This window comes from Balaenoptera ricei, chromosome 14 (genome assembly GCF_028023285.1).
Source record: "Balaenoptera ricei isolate mBalRic1 chromosome 14, mBalRic1.hap2, whole genome shotgun sequence".
NCBI classification, from domain to species: domain Eukaryota; kingdom Metazoa; phylum Chordata; class Mammalia; order Artiodactyla; family Balaenopteridae; genus Balaenoptera; species Balaenoptera ricei.
Genome location: NC_082652.1, coordinates 5,576,036 through 5,594,877, shown reverse-complemented (window position 1 = coordinate 5,594,877; position 18,842 = coordinate 5,576,036). Strand labels below are relative to the sequence as shown.

Below are 18,842 nucleotides of genomic sequence, written 5' to 3'. Positions count from 1 at the left end.
GATTACAGTAAATAAAACTTCAAAATACATCCCATCCCATTTTTCTCTCCATCTCCACAGCCACCATCATCTCTTGCAACATCATCGTAACCAGCCCCCCTGCTTATGTCCTTACTTCCTGAAGGCTATCCTCAACACAGCAGCCAGAGGGATTCCTACGACAGCTATAGTCAGAGCATGTCCTTCTGTTCACCACCTTCCAATGGTCTCATGTCACCCAGGGTAAAACCAAAGTCCTCAGCGGTCTCCAGGACCCACCTGAGCTTCCACCTCTTCCTTTATTGACCTTGTTTTCTACTCTAGGTCTCTCTAGTGAAAGACATTGGCCTTCCTGCTAGTTCACTAACCACGTCCAACACTCTCCTGCCTCAGGACCCTAGCACCTGCTGTTCCCTCTGCCTGGAAACTTTTCTCCCAGATACTAAATAGCTCACTCCTTCTTCAAGTTATCGATAGAAGTACCCTTTTTAATGGGACCTTCCCTGACTTTTTTTTTTTTTTAACATATTTATTGGAGTATAATTGCTTTACAATGGTGTGCTAGTTTCTGCTTTATAACAGAGTGAATCAGTTATACATATACATATGTTCCCATATCTCTTCCCTCTTGCGTCTCCCTCCCTCCCACCCTCCCTATCCCACCCCTCTAGGTGGTCACAAACCACCGAGCTGATCTCCCTGTGCTATGCGGCTGCTTCCCACTAGCTATCTATTTTACGTTTGGTAGTGTATATATGTCCATGCCACTCTCTCACTTCCTGACAATCTTTTTTAAATAGAAACACTCCTCCCATGTTTTCTACCCTCCCCTGATTTTTCATAACACTTATTACCTTTTATTATATGAGTGATAATCTACATATTACTCTATTATGTATATTATGATACTCATTGGTATACTGTTTTCTATTGTATATATTATACTATGTATGACATATATATAATGTATAATATTTGTTGATTGACTCCGCTTCTCCCCACACCTGTCCCTCACCCCTTATCTCTTGTTGACAGAGGGCAGGAATTTTGCTTCGCTCTGTGCTGTATCTGCAAAGCCCGCACAGTGTCCGGTACCCAGCAGGCGCTCGGTAAATTAGGGCAGGAAGAATAAATCAATCGGGAATGAATGAACATATGAACGAGCCGGCGGCCTCTGGCTCTTGCCCTCCGGCGCTGCTTTAACCCCTTCGTTCTCCAGGTGAGGTCGGGGAGACCGGGCCCAACGCGCCTGCGCAGCCCCACCCGGTCGGCGGGCTCAGGCTCTAGTCCCGGCGGCGGCAGCACTCCTTTGCGAGGCGCGGCGCCCGCGGAGGGTTACACTCGGGGCGGAACAGGACCTCCGGTAGGCGGGGCCTTCGGGGGCGGGGCTTGCTGAGAGTACAGTTAGGGCTGCATCTCCTCTTGCAGTTGCTCCACGTCGGCCGCTCCGCTCGGCCTCGTGTCCCGCGCCCCGGCTTCCGCCGCCGCCCGCGGCCCGGTCCCCATCCCCGCGCAGCCCCGGCCTTCCCGCCGGTCGTCCCCGTCGCAGCCATGTCCAAGGAGCCGCGGGCTGGGCGGGAGGAGATCCTGGAGTGCCAGGTGATGTGGGAGCCTGACAGCAAGAAGAACACGCAGATGGACCGCTTCCGGGCGGTCGTGGGCGCCGCCTACGGCCTGGCGCTGGGTGAGTGCGGGGCGCGCGTCCTGGGGGCTCCCCGGCCACCTCCCGGGGCCAGAAGCTTCCAAAAATCGGGCTCCCCCCTTGGGGGTCCGAGGGACCACCCGACAGAGGGACCCTCCTCCTGGGGTCCCGGGCGCCGCCTTTTTCTGGGCGTTGGTGTCAGGGTCCCTTCTAGTTGTTGGAACGGTCTCCTGATTTCCAGTTTCCCTCCTCTGGGGGTTGGACGAGCCACTGGACGGGGGGGGCCCCTCCCCAGGGGTGGGACATCTTCTGACTGTGCGGTTTTGCCCCCTTGTCTGTGCGGGTTGTCACCTCCTCTGCTTTCAGGGAGCCGGTCTCCTCTTCACTGCGGCCTCCATCTCCCGGAGAGGGTTCCCCATCTGGTCCTGGAGCCCCTGTGGACTGAGGGGTCCCTTGCTAGGCGTTCCTATCTGTGAGGTGTGCTCCCTGGGGTCTTGCCGTCCAACCTTGGGGGCTTCCTCCCCGACCCAGGGCCTTTCTGACTCTTAGCTCTTCCCTTCTGTTGGTGGGGAGTCACTTGTCGGCCAATAGTACCTCGTGCTGCCCCCTCATCCCCCCCCAGGCTGACCCTGCTAGAGGCCAGCATGGATTCTGGGCACTGGGGAGAAGGATGGTCAGGTGGGAGCCTGCCTCTGGGACTGGGGCCGAACTCCGTCCCCTCACGTGTTTACACTCCCAGCCCCAAACCGAACCTAGTCAAGGGCCCCCCTTCCAGCTGCCGCCCTGGCCTCAGGAGCCACCTGGCTGGGTGTGGACCTGGGCGAGGAGGCCCTTTTCCGGATGAGACGCTCTCCCCCCGCATCTACCTGGCTGGTCCACCTACCTTCTGCACTCTCCCCGCCTCAGGGGTTTTCAACTCATGATGGCCCTTTCCCTCCTCTTCTGGCCCCCTCCGCTGGCCGCAGGGACTCCTGTGTTTCTGTTGGGGGCATCACAGTTCTCAGGGAGCCTCACAGAAATGGAGACGGGAGTCGTCTGACTTCTTACATCGTCCCCTTTCCAGCCCAGTGTCAGCCTCTCCCCTGGGGCCCTCGTTTCCTCTTCCCTGAACTGGTAGGTTTTCCTGCTTCCTGCTTCTCCTCCCTCTGCGCTTCAGTACCGCCTGCGTGCGGGCTTTGCCAGAGCAGTCTGGATGCACACGTCTGACTCTGTCACGCCTGGGCTCCAGGGCTTACAGTGGCTCCTTGTTGACCGTGGATTTGCAAACCCTGCCGCCTGGCAGCTTCCAAGTCCTCCACAGCACGGGGGTGTCATAGCTTCCACCGAGCTCCGTCCCTTGGCTGGCCCAGCTGCATCCCTCTCCCGCCCTCCTGCTCCCTGGGCAGCGAGCCCCCTGTAGACAGGTGTGGCTTATTACTCTCCGGGCCTTCTTTCGGGTAGTAGTTGGTAATGTGTGTTGGATTGGGGGATAGACTTTTTTTTTTTTTTTTTTTTGCCACACTGCGTGGCTTGTGGCATCTTAGTTCCCCGACCAGGGATTGAACCCAGGCACTCGGCAGTGAGAGCACAGAGTCCTAACCACTGGACCACCAGGGAGTTCCCTGGGGGACCGACTTGCTTCCTAGGAAGAGCCAGGAGTGGAACTGCATTCTTCTTCTGTGTTACCGTGCCTTGGTTCCGCCTCTCTTTCCTCTGCCAGCTGTTCCCCCTGCTGCTTTACAGGATGATTTCACAGAAGGGCAGTCCTGTGAGGTGCGTGAGACCACGCTGTAATCTGACTACCGGGATTTTGAAGTGGCTCCACCACTTCCTAGCTGTGTGATCAGAAGGAAGTCACCCGATCTCCCGAGCCTTGGTTTCCTCACCTGTAAAATGGGCGTAATGAGAGGACCCGTATCACTGGGTGACAGATGATCGGGCCGAGCGCCTGCCCGCACCTGGCCTGGGGGGTTTGCTCAGTAGACACTGGCAGAGACACCAGTTGCTCCCAGTCTGCCTGCCCAGCTCCTCTCTGCCCTTCACGGCTGGGACTGGTGGTCTGCGGGCCATGTCCGGCCTGCAGACTTAGTTCGGGCGGCTCACACGCTGAAAGACCGCATAGGAAAAGTAAGATTTGCAACTTCTTTTGAAAACCCAAAGGCCCGTAATGCTGGGTCTGTGTCCTCACATGACAGCATCAGCTGAGCTGCGTGGGGCTCCTCTCTTGGTCTGGGGGTGGCTTAGACCTTGGTTTTTTTCTTTTCCTCCTCTCCCACGCCTGATGGTTAACCCACCGTGCTTCTCTCCTTTCCGTGGGCCTGGCCCTGGACGTTTTGGTCTTTGCTTTAAGAGCCAACTCAAATGCTGCATTCTCTCTGATTATTCTCTCTGACCGTTTTCTCCTTTCCTCTGCTCTCCAAGTGCATGTAATTTGGACTTTCAGCCTGTCTTGCCTGTTCATTTATTTGTGAGCATTTTTTTTTTTTTTTTGGCTGAGCAGCATGCAGGATCTTAGTTCCCTGACTGGGGATCGAACCTGTGCCCCCTGCAGTGGAAGCGTGGAGTCTTAACCACTGGACCGCCAGGGAAGTCCTCAAGTGTCTTTATACCAAAGACTGCAGCTCGCCTCTGCGTGCCAGCGTCTGGGACAGAGCTGGCCGACAAATAGAAGGCTTGGTCTCTGTTCTCCAGCAGCTCAGGTGTACTTGCGGGGAGAAGGCTCGTGCAGAGGTAGCAGCGCTGAGCTGCGGGCATAGGGGTGGGTGCTGTCCGCCTGCTGAGCGCTGGGTCTCTCAGGATGCTGTTGAAGGGCGCTGGCAGGATCTTGAGCTGAGACTTGAAGGTGTAGGCTGGTCAGGATTCATTCTCACAGCTGGAGAGGAGGAAGCAGGTGAAGTGGCAGGTGAGGCTTACAAACTCGGGTGCCTGCAGGGACCCGGCAGGTGACAGGGGTATTAATAACAGCTAATAGTTAGTGAGCACTTCCTGCACGCCAGGCCCCATTCGGGAACTTGATGCGGATTAACTAACTTAATCCTCAGTAACCTGGCCAAGGAGCTGCGGCTTTGATCTCATTTCCCAGCTGAGAAAGTGGAAGCTCAAAGTCTTGGGTGAGATCTCGCAGCTGTGAGTGGTGGAGCTGGGCTCAGTGCTCGTCACTGCTGTGTTAGGTTGCCTCTCGCATGTGTGTGAAGGGCCAGGTGGGGCAGCTGTTACCTGCTTGAGCTGATTGTCACCGTGTGGAGTGACAGGGCATTAGCTACCTCTTGCTGCATTGCAGATCACCCCAAGACTTGGTGACATGAAACAACGGTAAATGTTTAGTATTTCTCAGTTTCCACGGGCCAGGCTTCCGGGAGTGGCTTAGCTGGTGGTTCTGGCTCTGGGTCTCCTGCGGCTGCATCCACCCGTGGGCTGGGGCTTCCCAGGGGCCGGCTCCCGTGGCAGTGAGTCAGTGCTGGTCGTGGACGGGAGGCCTCCGTTTCACGCCGCCTAGGACTGCTTGAGTGTCCTCACAACATGGCCACCGGCTTCCTGCAGAGCAAGTGATCAAGGCGGAAGCTGCGGTGTCCTTAGGACCTTATGACCCAGCCTCACAAGGTGCACTCGGTCATTTCCTTAACAGTCCGGCTCAGCCGGGGGAGGGGACGACACAGGGACGTAAATACCAGGAGGCGACACTCGTTGGCCGGCTTCCGTGGCCAGATGTCCTGTCTTCTCAGGAGAAGCCAGAAATCCTGCACTTCATTTGGAAACCGAATTTAACTTCATCCCATTCAGTTCCTGAGCATCGCGCAGACTGAACTAAACGTGCCTGTGGTCCGTCCCCCGGGCTTCCAGATCGCAGCCTCTGAGCTGGGGGGGGACGGCGGGGGACACGTGTGGGCAGAAGCCCCAGGAGCCCCTGCTCGGCTGGAGAATCGTGTTGATCCCTTGGCTGAGTCGTGGACGGTGGGAGAGTGTCCGCTCAAAGCCCACCCGCTTCTCCGCCGTCCGCTGGGGTCCTCGCGATGCTGAGATGCCGCTGTGACTGCTCGCTCCCCGGGTCGGCAGGCTGGTTACATCCTCCGCCCTCCCGGATGCGGTGGTGGTGCCCTGTGTGATGATGGGCTGTCCAGGTCTTCAGGGGAGGCCCTGCTCCATCTCTTGTGTCAGCCCAGAGGAGTTTTTGGTGCTGGAGCTCTTGGCAATTTGTGAGGACCAAGGTGACTTAAAAAGCACTTACATAGATTGCCTGAGGCCTCGCAGCTAATAAATGGCCAAGCCAGGATTTGAACCCAGGCCTTCTGGGTCCAGAGTCCATGGTTTTAGGCATGCTGGTTAAGATATAAAATCACCGCCTCGTGACTTTTGTTCATTTGGGGACTAGCGGTGGTGGGTTTGCTTTAACAGAAACTAAGATACCCTGCACTCCCAAGACCCTCTCTCATCAGGTGCCTTTGAACCCCTCAGACACACATAACTCCTCAGGTGTATCCATCTTATCACTGAACCAAGACTTTCCTCCTAAGATTTGTTGGAGTTATGTGCCTTTTTTTTCTTTCTTTTTTGTTTCAGAAAATTACGATGACTTATATCATTGGTCAGTTGAGTCATATTCGGACTTCTGGGCAGAGTTCTGGAAATTCAGTGGAATTGTCTTCTCACGCACATATGATGAGGTAAGTAGAGATTTTGCTTACTCATTATCTTTTCGTGGTTCTGATCCAAAATGAAGTGTTAATTTTGAGGAAGACTAAATCATATCTTCTTTTAAATCCCCACATCATCAAAAAAAAAAAAAATAAATAAAATAAATAAATAAATAAATAAATCCCCACATCAGCGGGAAAAAGTCATTGCCCTAGAGAGTTGGCAGGAAATTGTGTTGGGGTCACGGACCTCATGGGGACTCTGCAGGCTCTGGACCCCCCGATGCGTGTGGACCCAGCCCTTGTCCTGGGAATCTGAGTGATCCGAAGAGTAGGGCATCGCTGTATTTTTATTTTATTGAAATTTTTTAGAATTGCGGTAAAATACACATAACACAAAATTTACCATTTTATCCATTTTAAAGTGTACAGTTCAGTGATATTCCATACATTCACGTTTTAAAAATTTATTTGTTTTATTTATTTATTTTTGGCTGCACTGTGCGGCATGCGGGATCTTAGTTCCCCGACCAGGGATGGAACCTGGGCCCCCCGCCGTGGAAGTGTGGAGTCTTAACCACTGAACCACCAGGGAAGTCCCCATACTGTAATTGTTTTTTCTTTTTTAAGTTTATTTATTTATTTATTTTTGGCTGTGTTGGGTCTTCATTGCTGCGCGCGGGCTTTCTCTAGTTGCGGTGAGTGCGGGCTACTCTTTGTTGTGGTGTGTGGGCTTCTCATTGTGGTGGCTTCTCTTGTTGCAGAGTACGGGCTCTAGGCACGCGGGCTTCAGTAGTTGTGGCACGCGGGCTCAGTAGTTGTGGCTCACGGGCTCTAGAGCTCAGGCTCAGTAGTTGTGGCGTAAGGGCTTAGTTGCTCCACGGCATGTGGGATCTTCCCAGACCAGGGCTCGAACCCGTGTCCCCTACATTGGCAGGCGAATTCTCAACCACTGCGCCACCAGGGAAGCCCCCTGTAATTGTTTTTTAAACTATCAGTAGTTTTGTTATTTACCTGGATTTTAGAGATTTTTATTTATTCCCTCAATAAATATCCAGGGAATAAGAAGTCTGTTGTGTGTTTGGTTTGATTATGGGGTGAGCCATTCTGAAAGGTTCACCTGGAGAAGAAACCAAGGTTCCAGCCCTGAGGGAGGAGGCACGGATCCAGATTCCTAAAAACTGTGGCGGGGTGTCCGGTGGGCCGTGCACTTTGATCTCCTGGTTTCCACGCTCTGGTCAGCCCTGGAACACGCGGCAGCTGCCGTGTCTGTCTCTCTGTCCTCTTCTCATCAGCATCGCTCATAAAGTAGGTGCTTAATAATTAACAGACTAAATTAGTGGGGCGGTGTTTTCCCTTGGCATTAATTTACTTTTAACTTTAGTGAGGAATAATTGATACATATAATTTGTTTTTTTTTTTTTTTTTTGGTCGCGCTGGGTCTTAGTAACAGCAGGCGTGCTCCTTAGTTGCGGCATGCGAACTCTTAGTTGTGGCATGCGTGTGGGATCTAGTTCCCTGACCAGGGATCGAACCCGGGCCCGCTGCGTAGGGAGTGCGGAGTCTTAGCCACTGGACCACCAGGGAATTCCTGATACATATAATTGTATCTATTTCAAGTGTACACGTGAATGATTTGATACACATGTGCCTTGTGGAAGGCGTACCAAGATAACTGACACATCCGTCACCTCACACAGTTACCTTTTTCTTTTTCTTTCTCTTTTTCTTTTTTTTTTTTCTGTGGTGAGAATGCTTAAGATCTACTCTCAGCAACTGTCAGGTACACATTTCTGTTCTGCATTCATTTCTGTTTTCAGTTTCAAGCCTTTGGGCCAGGTCAGCGTTCAGTCTATACAGCGATCTAGTGATGCCTTGGGCCGGCGAGTTAGCTGGCCTCCTGTGACGCAGAATCGCTTCTGTGTATCTGGTGTTGCTCTCACACACGTGCGTGTCTCGGTTTGCTGTCGTCCTCTGTAGGTCGTGGACACGTCCAAAGGGATTGCGGACGTCCCTGAGTGGTTCAAAGGCAGTCGCCTCAACTATGCGGAAAACCTCCTGCAACACGGGGAAAATGACGGAGTGGCCCTTTACGTGGCACGTGAGTCCCGACAGCTACTCAGATTTTCCTCTCGTGGTGTGACGGGGCCACGTGTGCAGAGAGGCTCCGAAGCACTCAGAACCTGCAGCGTATGATTTCCAAACAATAGCTCGGCACCTTTTTTTTTTTTTTTTTATGGTGAAAAACACAAAATACTAACTTTACCATCTTAACCATTTTTAAATGTACAATTCAGTGGTGTTAAGTATATTCACATTGTTGTGCAGTAGATCCCTGGAACCTTTTCACTGAAACAACTTTCCAAAGTGTTTAGTGGAACTTTTCCACTAAACACTGATTTCCCCTCCTCCTCCCCCAGCCCTTGGAAAATTATATTAAAAAAATCACAACCAGGGCTTCCCTGGTGGCGCAGTGGTTGAGAATCTGCCTGCCAATGCAGGGGATGCGGGTTCGAGCCCTGGTCCGGGAAGATCCCACATGCCGCGGAGCAACTGGGCCCGTGAGCCACAACTACTGAGCCTGCGCGTCTGGAGCCTGTGCTCCGCAACAAGAGAGGCCGCGACAGTGAGAGGCCCGCGCACCACGATGAAGAGTGGCCCCCACACCGCGATGAAGAGTGGCCCCCGTTTGCCACAACTAGAGAAAGCCCTCGCACAGAAACGAAGACCCAACACAGCCAAAAATAAATTAATTAAAAAAAAAAATCACAACCAAATCAAAGGATTCTTCACTTAATAAAAACATTCCCAATAGTAAAAAAAGAATCTTTAAATGGCAAATTCTGGGCGTGCGTCTCAAGGACGCCTTTTCCCAAGCCTTTCTTTTCTGGAACGTCAGGTAAACCTGCATCTGGTTTACGTCCCCTGCACCTGTGTAGCGTCTCCCGGGCGCGTATCTCTAACCTGTGTTTTAACAGGTGTGAGTTTTCATCCGTGTCTGTGACTCAGAACCTCTCTTTTTAGGATGGTCCGAGGATGACCTGTCCTTTTTCTCTTCCCAGGGGAAGGCAGGGAGGAGATCGAGAAGGTGAGTTTTGAAGAGCTGCGGCGACAGGTGGCTTTGTACGCCGCGGCGATGAGGAAGATGGGCGTGAGGAGAGGAGACCGGGTCATCGGTGGGTACTTCTGGCGCCTGTCACAGTGGGGGCAGGGGGGTGGCTTGGAAGGAAGGAGGTGGCGTCGGGTCAGATTGCACGCACACGGCTTCGCGTGTGTACACGTGCGGCACAAACCAGACGAAGAGGGACGATCGTTGCAAGGGCGGCCCAGCCACAGTGAGCTGGGCTGTGAGGGTCCCCGGCTCCCGGCCTCCACGTGGGCATGTCCTCCTGAGCCAGTGCTCACAGACGTCTACTATTATTATTAATAATAATTTTTTAATGCATTAGTTATTATTTTTTTTTAATGAAATGTGGACCTTAAACTAAACACAAACCAGAAAGTTCATCAGGTCCTTGATGACAGAGCCAGGACCCCTTCCAAGGTCGGGAAAAGCTGCTGCAGTTTCTGGGCCTGCCCACCTCCAACTCGATGCTTTCCTGAGGCATTCCTGAGGGCTGGTTTCCATTCTGTGATTTTCGCCATCTGTGCTGACACGATTGTAGACTGATTCCTAATCCCCAAAACCCAGCAGAGGGAGTTTTATCAGTGGAGAGACTCACTAGACTGATGTCCTCTGACCCACAGACGCCAGGGCAGGTGCCGCCAGCCTGCTTGTTTCCCAGATGAAAAACCGAGGCCCAGAAGAGAAAAGTAAACTAACCATTTTTTTTTTTAAATTTGGAAAGGATTTTATTAAAAAAAACGGGTGTTGATTTAAACACTATAGACAATTTCAGTTCATAAGGTCGTTAACTGAAAGTATGTGGATATACTCAGCCTCTGGAGATAATAAATAGAGAGTTACTTTTTTTTGGCCAAGCCACTTGTGGGATCTTAGTTCCCCGACCAGGGATTGAACCCGGGTCCTCGGCAGTGAGAGCACAGAGTCCTAACCACTCGACTGCCAGGAAATTCCCTGAGAGTTAGTGAGGCGTGAAATCTGACAGCCAGGACACTTCATCACACATCTGTTGAACAATGGATTGTAATTATTTGGTGCCGCGGTATGGCAGCGTGCGCCTGGGCCCGCGTTTCCTGGTGCCGGGCTGGTGGCCCTAGGCCACGCTGTTCCTTGGGATCCCCGCCTGGGCCTCCTCGCTCAGCGCGGCTTCTCCCACTTAGTTCTTCCTGGTGAGAATTTGTTTAGCAGCATCCGCTCCCTGGAGCCAGGAGACCTTCCCTCGGTGCCTGGCGCTGCCTTTGGGCCTGTGGGTTTGGATGAGGACTTTCTCCTCCCTGGACCTCGAGTTTCTGCATCTTTAAACAGGGCAGCAGAGAGGCTGAGGGGCTTGTTATGCAGAGTCTCTCGTGGGCGGAGAAGTTATGTGGGCTTTCTTGCCCCTGCCCATCCACACGCACCCCGGGAGGAGCTGGTGACAATGACGGATGTGTCCAGGGGTGGTTCCCAGTCTGGGTCCGGCTGGGGTTCTGTATGCTTTTTGCTGCAGTGCTGGGGTCAGAGTTTAAATTGCTCTTTCCGGGATCAGGCATCAGATCTTATTCTTAAACCAAAGAAGAGGGCTTCTCTGTCCTCTGGCCACACGACTTCACTCGTGGCACCAACCCCAGTGGCATCGATGGTGTCCATCCCCTGCTTGGAGGCTCGCTGACCCCCGCTGCCTCCAGGGTGGGAACGAGAACCTGGAGCCGGGTCGGCGGCCCCACGCGCTCGCTTCCTTCCTGCCTCCGCGCTCCCCTCCTGGCCCCTGTCCTATGAGTGTCCGGCAGAGCCTTTGTTGGGAAGCCGGCCACTGCCCCACCTGCCCCCAGCTCTGTCCCCAGATGGCCTCACTCAGGGAAGCCCCCTGGTTGCCCCTGAGCCAGGCCCTCCTGTTGGACCCTCTGTCGGCATCTTGTTTTCATTCTTCAAAGGATGCGTCATTGGTAGTCATCTGTTTGGTTTTGTGATTATTTGAGCATCAGTCTCCTTTGTTTGGCTCTAAAACCCACGAGGCCTGGGGGTCTGGCTGCTGGGCTGCCCTCCCCACCTCCGGGGGCCATGGGACCAGGGCTGCAGGCTGGGACGTCAGCAGGAGAAGCCACCGGGCTTGTTGGCGTGACCGTGCCTCTCCCGGGGGACTCACTGCAAGTGGGCACTCGGAGTGTGTTTGCAAAGAGGACAGCCTTACCCTGTGTAAACCACGTGAAGGGGCCAGACCCCGAGTCTCCTTCTCAGATGATGGAGCTGGGCATGGAGCGACCGCTCGCTGTGTTACTTGACTGGAGAGGAATGAATAGTAAAGGATGTGTAAGGGATGTGCCACATTATCGCCTGTCTCAGCCCTGGATGGAATGTTCTCCTACAGATCCAAGGGTTTACCCTGGTTCATTGAGGTCTCTGCTCAGAAGCCATCCGTGCTGTCCTGTGGAAAAATCCATCACCACTCCCTCTGCACCCCGCTTTATTTTCCTTTGTCGCCTTACTGCCTCCTTGAAGTCACAGGATTATTTGTGTGTGTGTGTGTGTGCACACGTCTGTCTGTCCTCCAGTACCAGAGGATGGGGCTTTGTCTTCTCTTCACTGCTGCATCTCAGTCCGCGGGTACCTGGCGCATAGTAGGTGTATAATGAGTGTTTATTGGATGAATGCATGAGAGTGCTGGGTCAGAGCAGGCATTTTTGTGGTTGAAACCTCAGTATCTTGGGTTCTTCTTGGTCCAGTTTAATTTGTCTAGAAAAGGAATTCAAAAGGTTCTTCTACCATCCAGTAATTTTTCTTCCCTCCAATTTTCATTTTTAAAAATCTCCCTTTGAAGCAAACGTTTCTTGAGAAGGAGAAACGGAGAACAGGATATACTGGGGCTCCCGCTTGGCCGTGCTTACTTGGGGGACGCCTGCTCCGTTGCCCTTGACTTCTCAGAATCAGGCTGGTGCTTGGTGACACCACCTTCTTGAGTGTCACATCTTGGATTCTAATTTGACCTGATCACAGTTACTAGGACAGGGGACTGTGTTTCCCAGAAGAGAGCGCTAGGGAAGAGTGCAGAGGGGGACTGAATGGGGAGATGCTTGGAGGCCTTCAAAGATGCAGTTACAGCTGCTCACGGCGCTGTTCCTCGTCTGTGAAGCGGGCATCTCCTGGCTGCGTGTCAGGCCCCACAGCCAGCAGGTCACCCAGCCTCCCTGGGTGGTGAGTCCCGCCCTGCCTGGGGCGACGGCACCGTGGAGGCACCTCAGTACGCTCACAGCCAAGTCTCTTCTCGGCAGCCGACGTCCGTCAGCGGGCCTGCTGTGTGCCAGGGCTGGGCGGAGCCTGGGGGCCGTGTGAGCAGTGCACGACCCCTGCCCCACGGGACACCCAGCAGGGGAGATGCAGTGAACCCAAAGAAACGAAGTGCCCACCGCTGTGGTCAAGTAGGCAGTTCAGCGCCATGGGAGGAGGGGCAGCGGGAGAGCTGTCCCGGGCACCTCGGGGTGCTGGAGCCCAGAGGGCTTCTGTGTCACCCAGGGAGCCGTGCTCAGGGGAGGCCCTGGACCTTCTTCTCCCTGGTGCCTCGTGCACAGATCCTTTCCTCTGGAGCGTTTAGGACGATCTGTTTAATTGATCGTAGTCTTCTCGTCCATAAAGAGTCTCTGCCGCTATTATCATAAAAGCCCAGAGGACTTCCCTGGCAGTCCAGTGGTTAAGACTCCGCGCTTCCACTGCAGGGGGCCCGGGTTCGATCCCTGGTCGGGGAACTAGGATCCCGCAGGCCGCGGTGTGGCCAAAAAAAAAAAAAAAAAAAAAAAGCTCGGCTTCCTGCTAGATGGAGGGCTGAGTCCCTGGCAGGGTTGTAGACGTCTTGACGGCTCTGCTCAGTCTTCGTTCCCCTGCAGCCTCTCCTTCCCTCCCTCCATCCAAACATCCACCCACCAGCCGGCCAGTAGACCAATATCTGCGGACCTTGATCGGCAGGGCGTACCAAAAGGCATTGGTAAAAGCAGGGAGCAAGACAGGCAACGTCCCTGCCCTCACGGGAGAACCAGATATGCAGTTGCCAGTTATAATGATTATACTTAGGTGATTATTATGCTAGATCTGGTGAGGGAGAAATCCGGTGTGCTTTGTGGGCGACTGGCCAGGGGACCTGAGTTCATGGGGTGGCCTTGGAGAAGGCTTCCCTGAGGGGGTTCCATTTGCCTTCAGAGCTGAAGGATGAGTAGGGAAGGCTGGTGTGGGTGGAAGTGTCCAGGCAACGCAGGCAGCTTGTGCAAAGGCCCTGAGGCAGGGGGAGCTTAGAACTGAAGGGAGGCTGTTGTGACTGAGCCCAGAGTGGGAGGCGGAGCGGAGCGAGAAGAGGCCGGCACCGTGCAGGGATCCCTGATCAGAATGCGTTGGAGGGGGTGGTGACGGGAAGTGGTCAGGCTGGCGGCAGCGATTGGGTCATCCGAGCAGGAGATGTCAAGGCGGGTGGGTTGGGCCTGGCCCTGCTCTGTGAGCCACTCACGGCCAGCCCCTCTCCCCACTCCCACCGTGACTCTGGGAGGTGCTTGTGGAAGTCCGCGGCATCCTCACACCCTGAACCAGGCTTTCTCCCTGTATCCCCTCCACAGGTTATTTACCCAACAGTGTGCACGCCGTGGAGGCCATGCTGGCGGCCACGAGCATTGGCGCCATCTGGAGCTCCACGTCCCCAGACTTCGGCGTGAACGTGAGTCGGGGTCCCCTCAAGTGCCCTGGGTGTGTGGCCCCCGCGGGGGAACATTCCATGTGATTTCCCCATGACATCTTGGGTCGGGGTATGGGCAGCCGCGGGGCAGGACCGGCAAGGCTGGGAGGAAACGGTGTCACGATGGCCTCCCGTCTCCCCGGCTGGTGACTGGAGATCAGCAGGAGAGAAGGAGCCAGAAGTAGCTGAATCTCTTTTTAAGTCTAAAAGTAAACGATCCTTCCTTCCTTTCCAATGTTCCTCACGCCCAGCCGTGTGTATTGGCTGCGTTAGTGTGTGTTACACGCGACAGGCGGTGTTGTGAGTATCCAGCAGGAGATGCCCGGTCACGGCTCCGGTGACTTCATGACCACGTGAGGTTTTCTGATGTTTATCCTCTGCAGATTTGCTCACGGAAGGTTGGCTTACGGAGAATTTGCTCCATAATTGCCATTTCTGACCTCTTACTTTGGGGCTGAGCTTTGTGCTCTGTGCGGGAGGGTGGCGGGCCTCTTTATCCCCGTAGACCCCAAGGGCACCAGGGACCAGGGTGCGCCCGCTGCGGAGTGGCCCAGGTGGGGGCAGGAAGCACACACAGAGCCCCACCATAGGGAAGGAAGAAGCGGCAGAGTAGGACTTGCTGGGACCCCCACTTCCTGATCGGGGACCTTTCCTGGTTGCAGAACCTCGGGGATGAGGGACCCTCAGGAGCCACGAGGCCAGGCCCGTTAGAGGACATGCCGGGCGTCCACGTCCCTGACCGTTCTTCCTCTGCTCTGGGCGTGGGCCCTGTGCTGGGCACCGGTCAGTGCAGCCCAGGGGCCAAGGGCTGGCCTGGCTTTGCTGGCCGTGCATCCCTGGGTGAGTTACTTCCCCTCACGTGCAAAGCAGGGGCATCAGGAAGAGAGAGCCTCATGATACGAGCGTAGACTGCGTGGGCCTGTGATTGACGCGGGAGGACTGATACACTTAGGACACAGGTGCGGGGACGGCGCTCTTCCAGCTCCGTGCTCTGCAGTCCACGTGCCTTGTCCACAGGCTGGGCATTTTGGGTGTGAGCTTGATACTCAACCTCTGCCTTGAGGCTTGCTCTTCTGGAAAAGGTTTTCAAGGTATTTCTTTGCTTTTTAAAAATATTTATTTATTTGGCTGCACCGGGTCTTAGTTGCGGCACGCGGGATCTTTTTAGTTGCGGCATGCATGCGGGATCTAGTTCCCTGACCAGGGATCGAACCTGGGCCCCCTGCGTTGGGAATGTGAATTCTTAACTGCTGGACCACCAGGGAGGTCTTTCAAGGTATTTCTCATCTCCCCCCACCCCGTGCGGAGGAGGGACAGACGTGCTTCTGTGACACAGAGGCCTGGAGCAGTGAGGCGATTGGCTGAGGCCGGCCCTGGCCCCATGGGATGAGGACTGGGTCCCGCTGAGTTCGGGGAGGGGGTGGTCACCCCAGACCTCACTGCTGGTGGCCCTGGTTGTGCCTCCTGGGGCTTTGCTGGGCCTCTCCCAGATCGCCTCCACCCCGGACCACCCAGGGCAGCCAGGACTGACCTGAGCCCGGAGCTCCAGGGGGCCTCTTGGTCCCGAAGGCCCTCTGTGAGGCCATGTGAGCTGCTTGGGACCAGGCCGTCCTCGTGGGGGGTCCTGGAGGGTTGGGACCCCGTCCCTGGGCACTGTTGTCCTTGGATCCCTCAGCAGGCCTTGAGCTGTGCTGGGAAGCCGTGAAGGAGCCTCGGGGCTGGGGAAGGCACGTGGTGAGGAGGTTACCAGCAGGCAGGCTCTTGCCTGGGTTTGAATCCGCCTCTGCCGTTTCCTGTCTCTGTGTCCTCGGGGACACACCGTAGGAGGGCTTGTGAGGACAGCACCATTGGCACCCATCTAGGGTTGGGACAGCGCTCGACCTACCCCCAAGCTCAGTGAATGTCAGCTGTTCCTAATGAGTAGCGAGTGGGCGTTCTCGAGTGAATTGGAACTTGTAAGCAGGTGTGATGTTGCAGAAGCATTGTGGAGCGTGGGGGCGTGGGCGTGGCCTTCTAGGGCCCGGACAAGCCCCTGCCCGAGGGCGTCACAGCGAGCAGAGCTCCTGGGCTGGCCTCGGGTGGTGGGTCTGAGCCACCTGGTGCAGGGCGGGAGGCTCAGGGGACGGGCTGGGGCCCAGGCACCTCCTGCTTGCCTGTAGCAGCAGCTGGCCTTGACCCTGCGCCCATCCTCGTGGGTCTGTCTTGTGCAAAATGTCACCACCGCAGGCCACTCTGGCTGACTCTGGTCCCAGGTCCTGCTGTGTAGAGGATGCAGCCAGCGGGTGGCTCTGGAGCGGCATCCCCGGCGTTCCTCCCCTGGTTTGAGGCTGGTTCGTGTTTTCCGGGGTGGCGGCTCTCGCTGGAAGCGCATGCGCACTAGACGGCAGCGTGGCTCCGCCCCGGCCGCGACCTTCAGCACAGGTGCTTGCGGGAGATCTTTGTGGGCGTGATGGCCTGAGCCTCAGGAGAGCCCTCTATTCAGTCAGAAAGTGACAGGGCCAAACGCCGTTCTGCTAAGATGCTTCGCTCTGTCCTGAGTTCCGGGAAGCGGTCCTCATTTTGCTGGGACCCTAGTGTAGAGCCAGAGGCAGGTAGCCATGTGCACGGTCCTTTGGAGTGATTGTTGAGCAGTGAATGACAGTTAATGTATCAGCCTGGTGCAGGGCCCCCGGCTGCTGGCACCACCTGCCAGCTCCCAAGGGTGAGCCCTCCTGGCCAGGAAGCCCTGGTCCGGGTCACGAGACGCAGCGCTTGCTCACGTGGGCACCGGTACCTGTGTGCTAAGGACCTGGGACAAAGCAATGACTCCAGAGCCTCAGATTTCTTCTCTGTTCTTTTCCAGTAGCTAAAATCTGCAGGGAAGCATCTAGAGTTAATGACGAGGTGCGGCCTGGGGCGGGACAGAGGGGTCCCGGGGGCCCAGGACTGTCCTCTTCAATGGTTTGCAAATCTCTGCTTTAAAAGGAGGCTCCTGGGACTTCCCTGGTGGTCCAGTGGTTGGGACTCTGAGCTTCCACTGCAGGGGGCAGGGATTCGACACCAGGTCGGGGAACTGAGACCCTGCATGCCACACAGCCAAAAAGGAAAAAAAAAAAGGGAGGCTCGTGTTCTTAATTTCCGACATCACCATTTTACACTTTAGATGGTCTCCCGGTTTCAGTAAAGGGTACGTTGCTGAAATTTGCAGTGAAACACGAATGTTTTTCCTACTTTGAATTATTTGCTGCAAATCACTGAAGAATTTTCTCTATAATAAAGGGAAAATTGCCACTCTCTTGCAAATCCTGATTTTAATTATTTGGTTCTTTTACAATGGGGTCACATCATTACTGACTGTGAAGTAAGTTCTAGCCCCGTGGCGCACGCGTGTGGGATGGTTACCAGGCAGTTTACAGGTATGGGGGCGGGGTCTCCATACACGTGGATTCACCTGCCCACAAATGCGGTGGTGACCTCCCCTCGCCTTGCCAGGCTGGTGATGAAAGGACCCCGTCTGTTGGCAGGCCGTATGCCTGTCTGTGCAGGCTGCCCCAGGGAGGGATGGGGACACCGCCTTTGCTCGAGGATGCTGGGGACCATTCCTCACTTCTCTTGAAGCCCCTTGGCTCTGCGTCTGCCCTGCCCCTGCCCCTCTCCTCACCGCGTGCCCCTTCCTCCACCTCTCCCATGTCTCCCACCCTATCTGCTTGGATTTCCCGCCCGCGTTGGGCTCGTGGGCATCTCCAGGTGCGGCGCTGCTTGTTCTTTGGGTCCCCAACCTGCCAGCCTCACCAAGACCTCCAGGTCCTGTGTGCTTTGACGTTTGGTTTTTTCTGTGTTTCACTGTTTACCTTTGAGTGGGGGGCTTTTTCACAGACATCGGGGGAGTCCGACCTCTGATATCCACACATCTCAGAGGGCAGCCTGGAGCCCTCCCCCTCACAGAGCCCTTTCAGGTCGCTGCACGCGCGTGTGTGTGTGTGTACACGTGCACACGTGTGCGTTTGTGCACATAAATAGGACAGCTGTTCTTCTCGCACTGGGTGGCCGTCCACTTGATCCCGCATCGGATGGGCTCTTGGTTTCAGGGCCTGACTGGTTGCTCAGCGTCGTATTTGGGGCAGCTGCACAATCACAGGTGTGTTCCTTTCATCGTGACGTGAAAGCAGTTCTCGACTGAGCAGCCCTCTCCTGGACCAGAGCAGGCCAGCAGCTGGTTTCTGACGCTCAGAGATCCTGACCGGCTCTTGACCCGCCAGGAACACTGCCACCGTGTCGTGGGGTCTCCAGAGTCTTTCCATGGTGCCAAGTTCTGACCTCTGGTTGTGAAACACTTGTCGTCTTTGCTGTCTGTTCTCTCTCCCTGTGAGGAAGGGCCACCTCTGTGATGTCTGAGCCCCAGGTCACTGCTGTCTGGTCCTCCCACCTGTGTGGGCTAGCCCACCAGGAGGGACGCTGGGCGTCATGGAGAAATCTCTGCCGCCTTCCAGGGCTCTCCAGTCTGGCCTCATCCAGCTCCTCCCTGGCTCCAGGCTTTCTAGAAATTCTTTCACTTCCCTGGGCCAGCTCCCCCTGCCCGGGGCTCTTCTCTTGGTGCCCTCTGATCAGCACGGCCTCCCCCTCCCTCCTGGCTGCCGAGGCCGCTCCCCTACATGCCCCTGGGCAGAGGTGCTCTCCGGGGCCTTCCTGGGATGCGCTGGCCATGGTTCTCGCGTCCTCCTCCCGATTCGGTGTTCGGGGACCCCAGTCCTGGCTCTCTTCTGCCGCCCTTTGGTTCCCTGTCCCCAGGGCTGGTCTTTCCTGTGCGGAGTCAGCGCTGTG

General features: G+C 55.3%; 1 protein-coding gene across 2 annotated transcripts in view; it reads left to right on the top strand.

The window, feature by feature from the left end:
- Window positions 1-1,351: 1,351 nt before the first annotated feature.
- AACS (acetoacetyl-CoA synthetase) overlaps window positions 1,352-18,842 on the top strand; it is a 52,403-nt gene continuing 34,912 nt past the window's right edge. The window contains exons 1-5 of one of the 2 annotated variants that reach the window (XM_059893642.1): window positions 1,352-1,663; window positions 6,158-6,261; window positions 8,212-8,332; window positions 9,294-9,407; window positions 13,927-14,024. In XM_059893642.1, coding sequence (XP_059749625.1) covers window positions 1,531-1,663; window positions 6,158-6,261; window positions 8,212-8,332; window positions 9,294-9,407; window positions 13,927-14,024 — 570 coding nt within the window. In that variant the 5' untranslated portion in view covers window positions 1,352-1,530. The remainder of the gene's footprint in view (window positions 1,664-6,157; window positions 6,262-8,211; window positions 8,333-9,293; window positions 9,408-13,926; window positions 14,025-18,842) is intronic. The other variant, XM_059893641.1, reaches the window with a different exon arrangement.